The sequence below is a fragment of the Dermacentor variabilis genome, chromosome 11, assembly GCF_050947875.1.
Source record: "Dermacentor variabilis isolate Ectoservices chromosome 11, ASM5094787v1, whole genome shotgun sequence".
NCBI lineage: Eukaryota > Metazoa > Arthropoda > Arachnida > Ixodida > Ixodidae > Dermacentor > Dermacentor variabilis.
This window is the reverse complement of record NC_134578.1, coordinates 70,624-88,678: the sequence shown is the minus strand read 5'-3', so window position 1 is coordinate 88,678 and position 18,055 is coordinate 70,624. Positions and strand designations below refer to the sequence as shown.

Below are 18,055 nucleotides of genomic sequence, written 5' to 3'. Positions count from 1 at the left end.
GGCACAGAGCACGCGAGTGATGCTATGCCGACGCTGCTGCATCGGCAAACATGGCGGCACCCATCGAAGCGACGGCTCTAACCTAGCACCAAACTGGGTTCGATTCGCGGTAACGCGTGAAGTTCGCAAGCTAGGAGAAGTGACTGCGGTTATCGCTTTCTCTCAACTAGCGTGTGTTATGAAGATTGACTCATTAGACGCCGCTGATTTTGAATTCGATTGTGGATTTTATGGCTCGTAGGCATAACACGGCTAAGCTTGGCTGGTGAAGGCTAGTAAAGTTTTGTTTGCTCAAAACTAAGCGCAACTAATTGTTTGCTGCTTACAGAATAGCCTCTAAATTGTAATTAAATGCGAATACACGCAAGTCAAAATTATTATTCCTATCATAAACTGGTATAATTTATTTAATTATTTCTAATAGCTTTTCTTTGACGCCGCAGTGGCGCTGTTAGCGCAAGACGCTATCCGCAAAAGTAAAACCCGATTCTAATGGCGTTTTTCACTGGTCGATCTGGAGCGGCCGCCGAAATCCTCGAGCGAGCGCTCGGGTTTCACGAATCTGAATCGGCCAGCGGAGAGCAAAAACGCTCCGCGGCGGATCACACAGGAAGTCATGCGTACACGTCGCACAAACCGGTTCCGAAAACCATGCCCTACTTGCGTTCTGTACGTTTCCACGGCAACCAAACTCGCCGTCCCCCGTGTGTAATTTGACCATGGCAGTCGCATAGTCCGTCATTTTCATGTCGCGCCCGCAAGGATTGTGCATGGACAACGTGCATAGAAGTCTTCGTACAGCACTTGCGTCACTTCGTAATCGCTGTCGTCCGCGCTCTCATCGCTAAACGCGAGCGCTGCAGCAGCACCGAACGCAGCCATTTTGCGAAGCAACACAATGTTGTGCGTACCAACCGGGTACCGATTTCGCTTGAAAACGGAAGTGACGCGAGCTATTTCCGCCCGAATCCGCGCCTCGGCGGCGGAGCAAGTGAGAGCGATCCGGCGCGGAGCGAGTTGATCCGAAACGACCAGTGGAACGCGCGAACCCGCTCCAGATCGACCAGTGAAATTCGGATTCGTTGCCACGGAGCAAGAAATTCTGCTCCGAATCGACCAGCGAAAAACGCCATAAAACTCTTCACTCCTACGTGTCCCAACGCTAACACCCGCAAAGCTCTTTGGGGCCCCAAACTATTGGGGCCCCTATTCTAAAACTCCCTAGTGACAGTTAACTGACTGAACCACTAGGAGTCCTGCAACACCATTTTTTAAAATATAATGTACTGTAAACTAAGGAGCAGTGGGGCTGTGGCTAAGAGAGAGAGAACCACGATGAGAGAGAGAAACCTTGTTTCGGTGCTCGATCGGCTGTACTACCTAGTCGCGAACGCCTACTACACAAAGTGCTTCCCGACAATAAAAACAAATTTTAAGTAAAAACTTATTGTGTTCTATTGCCATATTTAGCACATTGCTTAACGTGACCGTTAAGCGTAGGCTGGGCTGTCTTGAATCGCCGTGACGAAACGCGTGGGCGGTGCGGAGGCGAGCCGTAGCGAAACCTTTCGTAATTTCAATAAGTTATTTTTTCTGAAAATGAAATACAACTGGACAAGTAGCATTTTATTTCGTCTTATATTACAATGCAAGGATGCTTTTTGCAACGAGTGGTTGAATACTAGTGATAGCATTTAACTGAGGAGTGCTTTCGTCATCGGAGAAGTACTTGAATGTCCAGGGGGAGTCTCTAAACGTGTCCTGCATTTATCTCAATTTCTTGATTATTAAAGGGACACTAAAGGTTACCAGAAACTCAAGTTAAAGTGGTAGAGCAATGTTCAAGAACGTCTAAGGCGTCAATATAATCGCGAACAGAGCTTTAGTAACCGAGAAATTGAGGTAAATGCATGACACGATTTGAGACCCCCCAGCGACATTCCGGTACTAGCCCGATGACGAAAGGACTCCTCATAATTTGTGTTACTAATACTCAACTACTCGTATTAAAAATATCATTTCATTCGATTATAAGACGGAAAAAAAATGCTACTTGTCTACGTCTATTCGATTCTAAGAGAAAATAACATTTTGACGTTACCCTTCAGTAATATGGGTGTTCGAAAGGTTTCGTTTTCGCTCGACTCTGCGCGCTCGACTCTTCGCCGCGCACGCTTTGGAGTTTCAGTAGGTTTGTTATCGCGTCGTGCTGTGAGGGTTCTGCTGGCTCGCGAAACTTTCATTTGGAACAAGTAGTGAGAATGGCACGTCCATGTGATGTCGTGGGAAGCCCTCGTTGCTTTCCCGCTCCGGAGAGCCGGTGTCGAGGCCGCCGTCGTAGTACGCAACGACGCCGGCAGTGCGAGCCCTCAGCAGCAGGTCGCGCTCGTCGGTGCTCAAATCGCTGAAGTTGAGCCCACCATCGCGAGCCAATCTGTCGGTGTCAGGGTCCATTGCGACGAGCGTCGAAGTTAGCGTCATAGAATGAAGTACCAGCTTATGGGCGCCTTGCGCTGGAGTTTGAGGTATAGTAGCGGCGCCTGGTGGCGGTGCGGGAAACGACATCTGGGTCGTGCCAGCTTGGGTCGTATTGAGCCCTGGCTGTGGCGAAGTTCGTTTCTAGGCCGAGTTTTGCGTCGATTCGCACATTTTTATGCCCTGTTGCGAGTGCGAAAAGGCTCGTCGCTTCTCATAGATTACGCCGACCACGCTGCGAGCTCGCCGCAGCCTATAGTTTAACGAAAACAGACTCTCCGTGTGCCGTGGGACGTAATGTGGGACGTAATTCGTTTCTCCTTCCGCTAGCCACCATACACCCGCTTTCGCTCTGCTGTCGGCTCTGTCTTGGCTCTGTTTCTGGCCGCGCGTTTGCGTTTTGCGCAGAAAAGCCGTAGCGCCGTCTGCGGACGCCGTTCTACTCACCGATGGCGCAACGTCACTATGAGACCATGATGTCAGTACTCCTCGATCGGAGGGCGGGCGATATGAACTGCGCTAGAGAACGCTTCAGAACGCTTTTTCTCTTAAAATAAGTCTCTCCTTGGCACGAAACAAGCGTTTCGAGGTTTCTGTGATGGTATTTCAACAGTCCACGTTGACTTAATAGTAACCTTTAGTGTCCCTTTAAGGCTCTGTTCGCGATAATATTGGCGCCTCAGAGATTCTCGAGCACTAATCTATCACTTTAGCTTGACCTAATATTTGCCTTTAGTGTCCCTTTAAGTTGTATCCGGCTGTAGAATACATTAATAGCCTCCGAGATCACGCCCGCTCGCGGGGTGATCTCGGAGGCTATTACCGAAGTGGATCGCTTCAGAATACGGCCCCTAGCACGAGCTATTCCGAGGCACCGTACGCTGGAGGCACCATGTGCAGTGCTGTGCAGCTTTATCGTCAGGGGGTGGGAAATCTGACTGAAATCCTCAATGTTCATGGCTCTTTGCAAGCATAGCTGCAAGTCTACTGATCTCTCCTTGAATTAGTTCTAACACATAACTACTTTGAATTTGAGGAGAGTTGCTACGTACAGATATATGGTACAAGCATGGGAACACCTTTTGCACCAACCTACGCGAACATATTAAGGCGAAAGCCTTTAATGGCTAATGCTAGCGGTCGCGTCCGTCCGTGCGCTGGAATTATGCCAACTGTGGCCTCTCGGCCTCTCCACCGAGCAGCGGCGCTAGCGGCGCAACCTCCTCTCCTTCTTAGCAACCGGCACTCCGGTGGGGGCGCAGCTGCGCATAGCAACCGTGACGTCACACAGTAGAGGTAGAACCAGTTCTGTGGTACAGTTTCCCTTCTCTAAAGGCTCAACCAGACGTACGCGTTCCAATGCGCCCGCACGCGCCGCACCACGCCTGGACGCGTACGGCGTCAGGCGCGGAGGCTGTTTCACGTGTCGGCGCGCGGCGGCGTGGAGACCTACAACCGCTAGAATTTTTGCGCCCGCGCCGGAAGCTGCCGCTCGCGTCAGTAGCATGACACACCTCACATGACCACGGCAAGCCAACGTCACTTCCGGAACGACTCTTCGCGCGACGTTCAGGCAAGCTTGCGGGAAACATGGCGGCGGTCCCGGCTGCCCGCTTCGAATTGAATTTGGCGTTGCTTTTGTAAAATGCACTTCGTTCGTAGCAAATGACTGTGTAAACGGCTTTCGCTTAGTCTCAGGCCGCTTCGACGACAGAGTATTATGGATAACCTCGTGGTGTTTTCGAGATCGCTTCTCGTTTCGAACGAGTCGAAGCCTAACGAAAGAAACGTTCGAGATGTCAACGCCACCTGTCGCTAATGGCGCGAAATAGCCGCAACAACGGCATATGGCCTCTGAGATTCGAAGATATCGCCGGTCAACTGAAATTGTAGAAAACGTGCGCTGCTTAGCGTACGCTATATTATAGCGTATAGCGTACGCTGTAGTTGCTGACGCTAAACTAAAACTGTCTAATATGTAACACATTGCTTAACGAGGCGTTAAGCGAAGGCTAGACTGCCTTGAACATGGCAAGCTAGCAACACTGCGCCGCCGCGACGAGACGCGCGGCTACGCGCGGCAACTCGTGCATCGTTTGGGTGCGCGCCCTCTTCCTCCGTCGGGCGCCACGCGACGTCGAGTCAGCGCGGCGTGTGCGGACGCATTGGAACGCGTACGTCTGTTGAGCCTTGAACCAGAATACGCTAGCCTCGCGCCCAGGCTATTTGAACGCATACTCTCGCGCCCGGATTGCCCGGTCGACCAGCGCCATTTTGTTCTGGGCTGCCAAAGTGTGTTCGCCGGCGACCAGCAGACATGGCTAGCGCTAGCTCTAGGACTCCAAAGTGCGGAAATGTGCCCGTTCACGCGGATCCTAAGTACAAGAAGTCATCTGGGCATCGTTGCGTCGTGTTTGGATGCCAAAATAACCAGCGGAAAAGGAGCAGGTTGCTTAGCGCTGTTTGCGAAGTGCACAATACACGTAGGGAATCGTGCCGGTGCGGTGTTTTCAGCCTGCACCGATTTCCATCCGCAACGAAGAATGACAAGCTGCGCCACCGGTATATAGCTGCAGTGAATAGGAAGAACTACCAACCCAGTGAAAATGCACGAGTGAGTATTCGATCGGTGTATATTTTGGTGCCACGTTCAACTTTGCGCCCTACGAACGTAATATGTGTAACACGCAGGTTTGCTCTGAGCACTTTCTGGACAAGCCCACTGAGCAGAATCCCGCGCCGGTGCTTCGCCTTGGCTATAACAAGAAGGCAAGCCTTTTCGTGTTTTCATTCAGGCAGACCTCCCGACGGTTAAGCGGAACAGCTGAGTTTGCGGTCAGCGATACTTGCAGCTGGTGCACGGCATGACCATTAAGCGTGAACGACAAGTTGTAGGCGATAGTATGTTGCCCTGCTGGTGAGCGTTATTGCTAATGAAAGTAAACCGAAGTCTGCTCGTCACGTAGCATGCGTCCACAAAAACGTAAACGACGACTGCTCGTCGACGAAGGCGTTCTTGCAGCGCGCCTGTCTTTACGAGCTGGTGTTGCAGGTGTCATTCGTAACGAATTCACTTGAGCCTCCTGAGCTCTAAACTGCGTGCGGGCTGTTATGCGGGGCAAAGCGCAAAATTTTTCCGTTGATAAGGCGAGGAAAATAAGGTGCTTAATTATTGTTGTATATTGCAACAAAATTTTGCTCGTTCTCACCAGTTTTTTTTTACTGTTTTCTTTTCTAAGGGAGCGCTAACAATCCGATATGGCCTCGCACAAGCGAAACAGGTCTGAAACCAGGTATCTGCAGTTGGTGGGGCTAATTTTTTGGAATGCAGGTGCGGTTGTTGTCTTGTACCAAAGGCTTCCCTGATGATGCAGCTTTAAGTAGGGGTGGTAATTTTATGTACCCTGTCATGGTTTGTGCAACTGTACAACACCTGCATCCGTCATGCTCGCCCTGTTATACGGGCTTTGACTGCACATGTAGTTGAACATTATAACTACTGTATTTCCTCATTTTCCAACGAGTGCAGGTTTAGCATCATATGCTGCTTGTTCGAGTACTGTAGGCTTGTGTTCTGAATGTTGTACTCTTAAGTGGTTGCACGATACAATTGGCCTGGTGCATTTTCTATTTCATTTTGCGGGGACTTTATATCTTCGCAACAGTGATGGCATGGGAAAGAACTACAGTCCTTCTTACTATAACATTATTTTGTTTTCAATGTGCAGGTGGTGAAGGGCTGGCGTCTGCTAATCAGGCAGTCAAACGACCTCGCCAGTTGGTTGCCAAACGTGGCCGACCCAGTAGTGACCATGACAAACAAGACCAAACTGAAAGTGCAGAGGACAATGTTCTGCGTTCTTTAATAATATATGTCACCAACACAGTGCTGTAAAATCCTTCACAGGTTACGTGCTTACATGGTTACCCGATGTATTCGCTTCTGCAGTCTGCACATCACTCAGTGTGGCCATTGCGGACTTGCATGAGGTCTTGAAGTTTGATTGAATCGAGACAGCGAAAGTGACAGGCTAGAAAAAACGCGAAATACGCCTTCCGCCCAGCTAAAAAGCCCAAGTTTCGCCTTCGCGCCGGGTCGCATCTCCCGGCGTGGCAGCCCAGGCCTGCTACTTCGCGGCGCTTGGGATAGATGGCGCGACCGGCGCTCATCAATATGGCGGCGCCCTTTGAATTCACGGTGTTCTGGTGTATAGGTGTTCTGTGGTAGAACAAGCGCGCGCGCTTCGGCGGTGGCAGCAGAACATTTCTTTCTCTGTGGCTGCACCGCCGCTCCTTCACCAAACGTCTCGTTGCAGTCGAGTGAAGACACATGGCGCCGAAGCGGTCCAGTGATTCCGAGCCAAGCGGTTCGAGATATCCTCCCAGAGGACAACTTCGAAGCGATCGATGAATGTGATATGGCATACACAGAGAAGTAACAGGTTAGTGCAATGCATGTATGAACGTGACCGTGAATAAAGACACATAGAATGTATAGAGGGTCCCTCGTTTACTAAAAGCACCTTTGGGTCATTCAAAGGGATATCGGCGAACACTGTAGCCATTCCACTGGGGCGCCATGTACAACATGGTATACGCAGTGGGTTGACCGCAAGGCTTTCGCCAAGCACACTTTAGAATTTCCGAAGTCTCTTCGGTAATTTTGGGGGGGATTCTAGAAACAGATTTCCTATCGCACTGCACTGACAAGCCCCACACATACCTACGATACATAGACGTCATATTCATAAAGACGGTCTAGATAAATATGTAGCATTTCTAAACTCTTTTCATCCAACAATAAAATTCACATCAGAATCTTCAACTGAGCGCATAAACTTTCTGGACACAACAATATACATTGACAATGGGGCGATAAAGAACGCTGTATAGGAAACCTTTAGACAAGCAACAGTACCTAGAATATACGAGCCACCATCCCAGACATTGCAAACAAGGCATTTTTAAATGCCAAGCAGCACGACTACGTCGCATTTGCGTTGAAAACCAAGACTGGACACATAAGACTCGATCATCTTAAAGCAACCCTATCAAACAGGAACCACCCAAACAGTGAGCGACCTTCACCGTGAACAGTGAACAGAAGCCTACACCGCTGCAACCAAACTTGATCGAGCCGAGGTCCTCAAGCCCCGCCCAAGGATCACAAGAACAACAACACCTCTTACTACTAAATTCTCAAAACGCACTCCCGAACGCGAACAACATCCTCAGTAAATACTACCCAATTCTCACCAGCAACCAGAAATTTAATAATATTTTTCCCGATTCGCCCAGAGTAGCTTACAGACGCAACACTAATTTTAAAGATATTCTTGTGCATGCCAAACTAAGGACAAAGACTAAGTTGCGAACCGGTCCCTGTGGCCGCCCTAGGTGCTCTACCTGCAAACATATTCAATCTGCTACTACAGTAAAAAGTACAGCGTAACTTCGGTAACTTCGGGTTTCACCTGCACATCAAGCAACGTAGTCTACTGTCTAGAATGTGCCGCTTGTAGCAAACAATACATAGGTGAGACTGAACAAGAAATTCATACAAGACTCAACGGCCACCGCGCGGATACAAAACACAATTTACCGAAATTTACCAATTTACCAGCCACTCTAATGAACGTGGTCATATATTCGACAAAGCAAGGCTCTATATATTATAAACAAATTTCCGTTCACTTCGCGAAAGGAAATATACGGAATCATACCTCATACACAAGTTTAATTGCCTACACCCGACGGGAATTAATTTGGCACGTGGCAACTTAGAATCTTTAAAAGCGGTAACTTTATTCTGAAATTCTCACATCATCAACCAAGACACAAAACACATTATGCCACCAGCTAACCTTAATTCTTAACCTTACCTATTCCTCCGTTTCAAAAATATTTTTTCCTGCCTACTACACAATTTAATATACTCATTTATGTTTTTCCGTTTATATCAGCTGTACGACCCCCTTTTTCCAAATACACCTGGCCCCATCCGCTTCTGCGCACGTCACTATTTATTATTCCGGTTTCGGTTCCCCCTTTTTTCGTTTTCTGTTTTTGGTTTATATATATATATATATATATATATATATATATATATATATATATATATATTGTCGCAGCCTAGTAGAAGACGGGAAAGCCGGCGTAGAGGACGTATGGAAGCACTTTAGCAGAGCAGTCAACGCGACGTCGTTGTCGTCTCTGTTTTTCCACTCGCGCGCTACTTCAGCGTCGTTCTCATCGCCTGGCACATACCCGCAGTGACCATATAGGATGTGGCATTTGCCCCCCCTTTGAAAAAAAAGGGCATCGTCCCTATGCACCAACGTCCGAAGGCTGTGCACAGACGGTGCAAAGTTGAGGTCATGAGGAAATGTATGGCTTCAGACGAATCACATGCACAACCTCGGGCAGATGCCGCCGGCGTTTGGAGCAGTTATGGCTGTCGGGGACAACTTCATAATTAACATCGCTGATGCGGCGCAGAACTGTGTACGGGCCGAAGTATCTTCGCAGGAGCTTTTCAGACAGCCCCCGCCGACGAATCGGAGTCCAGACCCACACCTGGTCACCGACGTTGTACGTGACGGGTCTGTGTCGAAGATTGTAGTGTCGGGCATCGTATTCCTGTTGTGCTTTGATTTGCAAACGCGCAAGCTGCCTGGCTTCCTCTGCGCGTTGCGTAAACTCCTCGGCACCAGTCTCGTCGTCACCGCACTCGTGCGGCAGCATTGCGTCCAACATGGTTGTCACTTCGCGTCCGTAAACAAGGCTGAAAGGCGTCACGCGTGTTGTCTCTTGGCGAGCCGTGTTATATGCAAATGTAACATATGGTAAAATCTCGTCCCAGTTCTTGTGGGGGACGTCGATGTACATACTCATCATGTCTGCCAGAGTCTTATTCAGACGTTCCGTCAGCCCATTGGTTTGGGGATGGTAAGCCGTGGTCTTTCGGTGAGTGGTACCACTTAGTCGCAACACGGTATCCAGAAGCGCAGCCGTGAACGCAGATCCTCTGTCTGTTATGACCACTGCGGGAGCGCCATGCCTTAGGACGACGGCTTCGACAAAAAATCGCGCTGCTTCGGCTGCTGTTCCACGTTGGATAGCACCTGTTTCGGCGTATCGCGTAAGATAATCCGTGACCACGATTATCCATCTATTTCCGGCAATAGACAGTGGAAACGGACCTAAAAGGTCCATGCCAATTTGTTCGAACGGCGCTTGCGGTATCTGAACAGGATGCAGCAGTCCAGCTGGCTTGCCGGGTAGGGCTTTGCGGCGCTGGCAATCCAGGCATGTCTGTGTGTAACGTTTCACGATCGACGCAAGTCTCGGCCAATAGTACTTGAGCCTAATTCTTGCTAATGTCCGAGTGTAGCCCAAGTGACCAGCGGTCGGCTCGTTGTGACAGGCGTGTAGGACTTCGTCGCGAAGAGATGCGGGAATGACGAGTAGGTAGCTGCTGCCACTAGGTGAAAAGTTTTTAGAGCGCAGCTCTTTGGCGTCCGTTCCTGGGTTTCGCGTCGGCGTCGTCGTCGGCCTCGTAACCAGCTCCGCCCCCCTTTCATCCCCCCAGCGCTAGCAGCGACCGACTGATACCGCTGGATGACGCCGCTAGAGAGTCAAGATAACGTGACTGCATAGAACACCGTCGCCGCCATGCAGAAAGAGGAGGAAAGGGTCCCCCCCCCCCCTGTTCTTGTGTGGCGGATAGGGTGCTCTTCAGTTGCCGACGCGCCGGTTATTCGTTGTCCCTGAAACCAACTCCGCAGCTGGGGTTGACTCACTATCGGCGTCAGCGGCATCAGTCAGTCGCTGCTATCTCTTCCCTCCTCCCTTTATCGTGTTGTCCGCTTGCTGCGCGCGCTTCTGCCCCCATCGTTTGCCGCTGGGTGTACACGCCGCCCCCCTCCCCCCTCTTCCTGCGAGTCTCCGGTTGTCAAAGCGCCGGCTCGAACTTAATTCCTTTCTTCGCTCCTCCTCCAATGCAACCCCTGTGCGGTGGCAATCAGAGAGCCAGATCGGTGGCGGCGGATCTGTATATGTGCACCGCCCGAGCCGAAATTGCCGCTGCCGTTCGCCCTGTGCGGTGGCAATCAGAGAGCCAGATCGGTGGCGGCTTGACATAAAGACAAACAGCAATTTCCTAACACTTATGCGGGAGAACATCCCGTTCCTCTCGCTCGTAACGCGTCCCACGGCTGTGACAACCTCGCGAGGCACTTGTATAGATCTCGTCTTTGAGAATCAAGCATTGGTGTACCAAGTCGAACATATATCAGTCTATTTCTCCGACCACAAAGCTTCCTTCATGAGTGTCAAGAACTGTTAGTGGAGTCTTTGTTAAAGGAATACGTGTGAAAAATAAAAAAAAATTCTGTGATAGCGCATACATGTGTTGCTCGATTTCTTTGCCTCAATCTATCGAAAAGGTGAAACAGCTTATTTGCTGCGCTCAAATTTCGCATTAGGAAGTAACGTAATCGTCGGCAATTTTTTTTTTTATACAGAACATCGTGGCGCAAGCAGAATGAAGGCAGCCCTCTGGCGAATAACCTCGGCACGCTGCCTGTTCTTCCCTCTAAGTAATCAAAAAGAGGAACCAGTTCTGCGTCCTCGCGTTGGTGGCGTGAAACGGCGACAGTATCTAGCACGCCTAGAAAAGCCGTGTCATCATCGTCGTGCACTGCAGTCTGAACAGGAGACCGAGAAAGGCAGTCGGCATCGGTGTGTCGTTTCCCTGATTTGTAGACAACCGTGAAGTCGAACTCTTGGAGACGAAGACTCCAGCGCGCTAGCCGACCAGCTGGATCTTTTAAATTAGTCAGCCAGCAAAGTGCATGATGATCACTGACAACGGTGAAACACCGACCATACAAATATGGCCGAAATTTCAGGACGGCCCACACCAGTGCGAGACATTCTTTTTCTGTAGTAGAGTAGTTAGCCTCCGTTCTTGATAGCGTCCTGCTGGCGTAAGCAATCACTCTTTCGGCGCCGTCCTGCCGCTGTACAAGCACTGCGCCGAGGCCGACATTACTAGCGTCGGTATGAAGGATCGTAGGAGCGTCGTCATCAAAGTGTGCGAGCACGGGAGGCGTCTGCAGGCGTTGCCGTAGGTCGTGAAATGCCCGTTGCTGGTCTTCACCCCATACGAAGGGGACATCTTCTCTGGTTAGATGCGTTAATGGCCATGCGATGCGCGAAAAGTCCGCAATAAAGCGTCGGTAGTAGGCGCAAAGGCCCAGAAAACGTCGCACGGCCTTTTTATCTGATGGCGTTGGAAAATTAGCAACGGCAGAGGTTTTATCAGGGTCAGGTCGGACACCTTCACGACTGACAACGTGACCGAGAAATTGAAGTTCTTCAAAGCCAAAATGGCACTTTTCAGGTTTCAAAGTTAGACCAGCTGAGCGTATTGCTTCAAAGACCGTCTTTAGTCTCCGTAAGTGTTCCTCGAACGTGGCGGAGAAAACAATCACGTCGTCGAGGTACACCAAACAGGTTTGCCATTTGAGGCCTGAGAGTACCGTGTCCATTAGTCGCTGAAACGTTGCTGGCGCAGAACACAAACCGAAGGGGAGCACCTGAAATTCATAAAGTCCGTCGGGCGTCACAAATGCGGTCTTCTCACGGTCTCGCTCATCAACTTCTATTTGCCAGTAGCCGCTTTTCAAGTCCATCGACGAAAAGTAAAGTGCGTTTCGTAGCCTGTCCAGTGAATCGTCGATACGCGGCAGCGGATAAACGTCTTTCTTTGTGATCTGGTTGAGTTTTCGGTAGTCGACGCAGAAGCGCAGGCTACCGTCCTTTTTCACCAGCACGACAGGCGATGCCCAAGGACTCTTAGATGGCCGAATAACCCCGTCCTCAAGCATCGTCTTCACTTGCGTTTGTATCGCCTCGCGCTCTTTCGGTGCCACACGATAAGGAGGCTGCCGAATTGGTCTGGCGTCGGCTTCGGTGACAATGCGGTGCTTAGTGAGCGGCGTCTGGCTGACTCGTGACGTAGATGAAAAGCATTTCTGAAACTCATCGATGAGCTCAAGAAGGCTGTTACGTTCGACGGGTGACAAGGTGGGACTGATATCAACCACAGGGGCCGGCATGGCCACGGTGGCCGTCACGTGCTCCACTGAGAGGCAGTCTTGTATTGAGGTAAATTCGTCGAAGTACGCAACAGCCGTGCCTCTAACAATGTGTCGACGTTCCCTGGTAAAATTCGTCAGTAGGAGTTCAGCACGTCCGTAGTGTACGTTAATTACGGCCCTGGCGATGGAAACGCCTTGACTCAGTACCAGTGCGTCGATGTGTTCAGCGACACCAGTCCCGGTGTTCAAGTTGTCGCAGATAACAGGTACGAGGGCACAGCTTCGCGGCGGAAGCGTGACGTCGTCGTCGGCGATACGTAAGCGGGGTCGCTGGTGTTCCGCGGAGTCGACGTCGTCTGAGCTCGTAGAAAATGTGACGACGAGGTCACGGACATTAATCATTGCACCGTACTCTCTCAAGAAATCCATGCCCAATATAAGTTCCTTGCAGCACTCAAAGAGAATGACGAGGGTGGCGACGAAGGTTTCACGGGCAATTACTATCCTGGCTGTGCATTTTCCGATCGGCGTCATCAACTGGCCGCCGGCAGTTCTGATGTTGGGCCCGGTCCACGGCGTCTTCACTTTTCTCAACATGTCGGCCAGCTTTTGACTTATTATCGAAAAATGCGAACCAGTATCGACGAGAGCGGCCACTTGGTGGCCGTCAATGAAAACGACAAGATCGGCGCTGACGGCATCGGTTACAGGGGGTGCGGTTGGAGACGTCGGAGTTTTAGAGTCGTCGGTCGTCGGTGATGGGGGCTCTTGGAAAGCTAGACGGTTTGCAACCTCACCCCCGGAGGTCGCTGCTTCTAGTTTCCCCGGCGTGGGCTAGGGGACCTGCCCCTAGAGGCGTCAGAAAAATCGCGACGGGTCGGTGGGGTATAACGAGCCGGAGAAGGGGAACGTGATCGAGGCGTCGCTGAACCTTCTGGCCGAAAGTTTGTAGAATTGTCGTCGCAGGTACGTGCAGCATCAAACACAGGGTAATTGCAGTTGGGAAACCTTGGATACCCGGCTGCGCGGTAGCGGCACGCGCGATAAACATGTCCAGCTTCGCCGCAATGAAAGCACAGCGGCCGGCGGTCAGCGGTGCGCCACAAATCGGTCTTTCGAAGCGGGTAGCCCACAGGGGATTCGCCGTAAGACTGAGGCGCAGCAATCGGCTGGCGGCGATACGGCATAGCTGGCGGCGGCTGTGACTGGCGAAACTATGGCGTCGGGGGTGGCGGTGCTGGCTGCGTCGTAGTGGTCGACGGTGTCAGCAGCATCGAAGTCGCGGGAGTTGGACGACAGACAGCTTCCGCGTAGGTTAGCCGTCGCGGCACCGCCTGCCGGTCGGAGGACGAAAAGGCCTGTCGAACTTCCTCCCGAACGATATCAGCGACAGAAGCCACCGCTGGTGCCATAGGAGAAATCCCGAGCTGCCGGATCTCCTCTCGCACAATCTCCCGGATGACTTCACGCAGAGACGTGCCGTAGCTCTCAGGTAGAACTGAAGCATTCACCGGTGAGTTCGCGCGATCATATTGGCGGTACCGTTGCTTTAGTGCCCGTTCTATAGCGGTAGCCTCCTTGGTGAATTCGACCACTGTCGTCGGTGGATTCCTCACGAGTCCGGCAAACAGTTCCTCTTTTACTCCGCGCAAGAGATAGCGTAACTTCTTTTCTTCGGCCATCTCAGGGTCTGCTCTGCGGAAAAGGCGGGTCATATCTTCTGCATACATGGCTACGCTCTCGTTTGGTTTTTGAATACGGGATTCGAGTAGGCGCTGCGCAGTGTCTCTTCTGTCGGTACTAGTGAACGTGTCTAGCAGCTGGGTGCGGAAGGCATCCCATGTGGTCAAACTTCGCTCCCGGTTAACAAACCACGTCCGCGCGCTGTCTTGAAGCGCGAAGTAGACATTAGACAGCTTTTGCTGGGAGCCCCAGTCATTATAACTGGCGACACGCTCAAATTGGTCAAGCCAATCTTGGACATCTTCAAAAGCGTCGCCATGGAAGCTTTCTGGTATCTTAGGATTCTGCAGCGTCACCTGCGATGGAGTTGCAGTAGCCATGGCGGAAGTAGGTAGACGCATTCCAGCGGGGTCCTGCAAAGGGTTGAACTCGGGCGTCAGGCCTAGCAGGCGGCGACTGTACCGGTGAACAGGAGTTTCGACGAACGAAGGTGATTCCGTTTTCGAGGTATGGCTCCGCGAAGGGGTGCCGAGCATGAGGCAATCCTACCCCGCACCTCCACCAGTGTCGCAGCCTAGTAGAAGACGGGAAAGCCGGCGTAGAGGACGTATGGAAGCACTTTAGCAGAGCAGTCAACGCGACGTCGTTGTCGTCTCTGTTTTTCCACTCGCGCGCTACTTCAGCGTCGTTCTCATCGCCTGGCACATACCCGCAGTGACCATATAGGATGTGGCAATATATATATATATATATATTAACACCCTCACCTTTTTCTTTTTCGGCGCCTCAGCCACACAGGGTATCGCCATTTCTGTATACCGCCGTAACGACACCTACCTTGAGCTACTGGGGCTAAAGCCCCAACCAGACGTACGCGTTGGAACGCGCCGGCACGCACCGCGCTCACTCGACGTCGCGTCGCGCCCGGCGGAGAAAGAGGGCGCGCACCCAAACGATGCAGCAGTTGCCGCGCGCTCGTCGCCGCGCGTTTCGTTGTGGCGATTCAATGTAGCCCAGCCTACGCTTTACGGTCGCGTTAAGCAATGTGCTAAAGATGGCAATAGCACGCAATAAGATTTAACTTAAATTTTTTTTTATATTTTAAAAAATGATGTTGCGGGACTCCTAGTGGTTCACTCAGCTCAACTGTCAGTATTGTGAACTCTGTGGAACCAGCAGCGTCGGCACAGCACCACTCGCGTGGTCCGTGCCTTACGCTTTCTGCACGCTGTGTCAGGTCCCGAACTTCGGCGATGAACATTTTGTTAATAATGCACCCGTGGCGGCTGAAGACTTCAGCGGCTGCCATCAAAAAATGGCTGTGGCTTAGCTAAGGTTAAGCCCAGGATGCGAAGCATACTAGCCTTTATTTTAGTTGTTGAACCACTGTTTAGCCTGGTGAACTGCTGTTGCTTGGCTATATTTGGTTCGGCTAGACAAAGAAACAACTCATGCGTTACTCTGCTTATTCCTTTATTTTCATACCAATATCGGTATTCCTGCGTCTGTAGTAAAACCATCTCTTCTGCGAGCTGCTCCTTTCGTTTCTCGCTTTGCCTCTTCCTGTAAGCACGTTCCTTTTCGAGACGCTGTTGCCTCTGTTCCGGAGTTTCTTCGGCATGTATTCTCCGCTTGGTTGCATTTCGCCGCTCCGAGCGAGTAGAAGTACTCCCAGATACACTCGCAACTTCATCCTTTACCTCGGACTCTGTGGAGGAACGCTGCTGTTTAGCCGCGTACTGTGCACGTCGCTTGGCAAGCCGAACTTCTCGTTCTTCGGCCGTTTCCGTGGCTCTTTGTAACTTGCGCTTTGCGGTCTGAAGAGCGGCCCTTTCCTTTCCTGAAACTGGCCTCGACGAGAGCGCGCCGCCCTTTTATACAGCTGTTATGACGCCAGTGCCCTAGCGGGAGGAACGGGAGTTAGGCCGCAGCACCGGCTGTGCGACCGCAGGCGAGCGCAAGAGTTGAGCCCGGCTTGCAGCTGTTGTGACGTCAGTGCCCTAGCGAGAGGAGCGGGAGTTAAGGCCGCCCCACATTCAGCGTTTCTACCGGCGTTTTTTGGCGTTGCGTCTCCAGGCGTGGTCGCATGAACGGCGCCAGAGAGGGCGTCCAGCCACACGAGCGGCACGCGGACCAGCGCCAGCGCAGCGTCGCACAATGTGACCAGATTTATTTTACCAGATACCTCCTAAGCTAATTGTGTAATATCAATGAAAAGAGCTGTCATAAGTATTCTTCAATGCAATACTTATGCCTTTTGCATAGTTTTACGCTAAATAAAATATTCAGGGCTGTGTAGAAAAATTACACAAGGCTAAGCTTCAGAAAACTGGCAGCAATATCGGCGTGAACATCACGAGCGGTCGGCGCGTCGGCGTGCGAAGCTGAGCATCGAGGGTTCTTTATTCTATGATAGAGGGGGAAGTAGGTGCTTTTTATTGCTAGACGCCATACGCCACATCATGGAAAGAAGGCAGCAGCTTTTGCTGCTAAAAAAGAAGCTCCTGCTTCTCATTTGGTACACCCGGCAGGACGATGGCGGCGACTTCAATCCACAAAACGTTTTTTTTAACACGATTCTTGTGTTCCTTGTGTTTGGTCTGCCACAATATCGGCCTTGCTTCTACAATGGCTATAAGAAGCTCGTTATCGATGTTCGCCGGTAGCATGATTGAAGCAACCAAACAAACAGCAATGGCGGCGCGAACTGCGAATCTGCGGAAGTTTCTTGCAAGAGTTGCCAGCAGCGCGGCCACGCCCTGCCACGCGCTGATTGGTCGGCGCTGTCGAGCCGCTTCCGACGGCGGCGGCGAGATCTGGTGTCCCTTGAGCACGACGTTTTGGCTTGGCGCCAGCCTCAGCGTCGACGCCGAGCGACGCCGGGTGACAAAACGCCAGAAAACGCCGGGAAAACGCTGAATGTGGGGCGGCCTTTAGGCCGCAGTACCATCTGTGCGACCGCAGGCGAGCGCACGAGCTGAGACCCGGTTATGTAGCTACGCGGCCGCAAGCGAGCGCACGAGTTGAGCCTCCGCTTTTGCAGCTGTTATGACGTCATATGGTAGCTACGCGGCCGCGCGCGGCGCAGCAAGGAAGAGCGTGGTTGTGCGGCTAGTATGCTTCGCATAAAAATACCAAAACCGGCGCAGAACTCCGATCACAACGCACGCAGCATGCCCGGGCTTGCCTGCACGCCGCGCGAAGAATCGTTCCGGAAGTCACGTTGGTTCGCCGTCGTCACGTGAGGCGCGTCGGGCGGGTGACGCGAGCGGCAGCTTCCGGTGCGGGCGCAAGAAACCTAGCAGTGCAAGGTCTCCACGCCGCCGCGCGTCAACATGCGATGCAGCCTCGGCGCCTGAAGCAGTGATGCCACGGCTGCTGATTTATCAGTAGATCTACTGATTTTTAAAATTTTCTGCTGATTCAGTGATAAAGCGCTTGAATTTACTGATTTTCTTGCTTTTCTACTGAAACGAAAGCAAAAGCTACTACTTTTTCAGTACAGAGTTTATATTAATGTGATGTCACCTAGCGAGCGAAAAAAAAAACATGGTAGGCTCCGAGGTTAACATACATTCTTGCGTTTCCAGATTCTCAATCGTGGCGCTACCTCTGTCTTTGAGCAAAGTGGGGAAAAGGCATAAAGTTTCTAAATAAATAATATGAAACTCTATGGGAAAAGGTGAGGCGATGAATCCGTGAAAGTGGGTGCACTACCGTACCCCACAACTATGAAACCACCACCATCATCATCATGATCAAACTATTTTTATGTCTGCTGCAGCACGGAG

The 18,055-nt window shown here is 51.4% G+C and overlaps 1 protein-coding gene across 1 annotated transcript; it reads left to right on the top strand.

Moving 5' to 3' along the window:
* Positions 1-4,705: 4,705 nt before the first annotated feature.
* Positions 4,706-7,753, top strand: LOC142563899 (uncharacterized). Its single transcript, XM_075674599.1, has 3 exons — positions 4,706-5,089; positions 5,167-5,244; positions 6,204-7,753. The coding sequence occupies exons 1-3, from the start codon at positions 4,793-4,795 to the stop codon at positions 6,339-6,341; spliced, it is 513 nt and encodes a 170-aa protein (XP_075530714.1). The 5' UTR covers positions 4,706-4,792; the 3' UTR covers positions 6,342-7,753.
* The last annotated feature ends 10,302 nt before the right edge of the window (positions 7,754-18,055 follow it).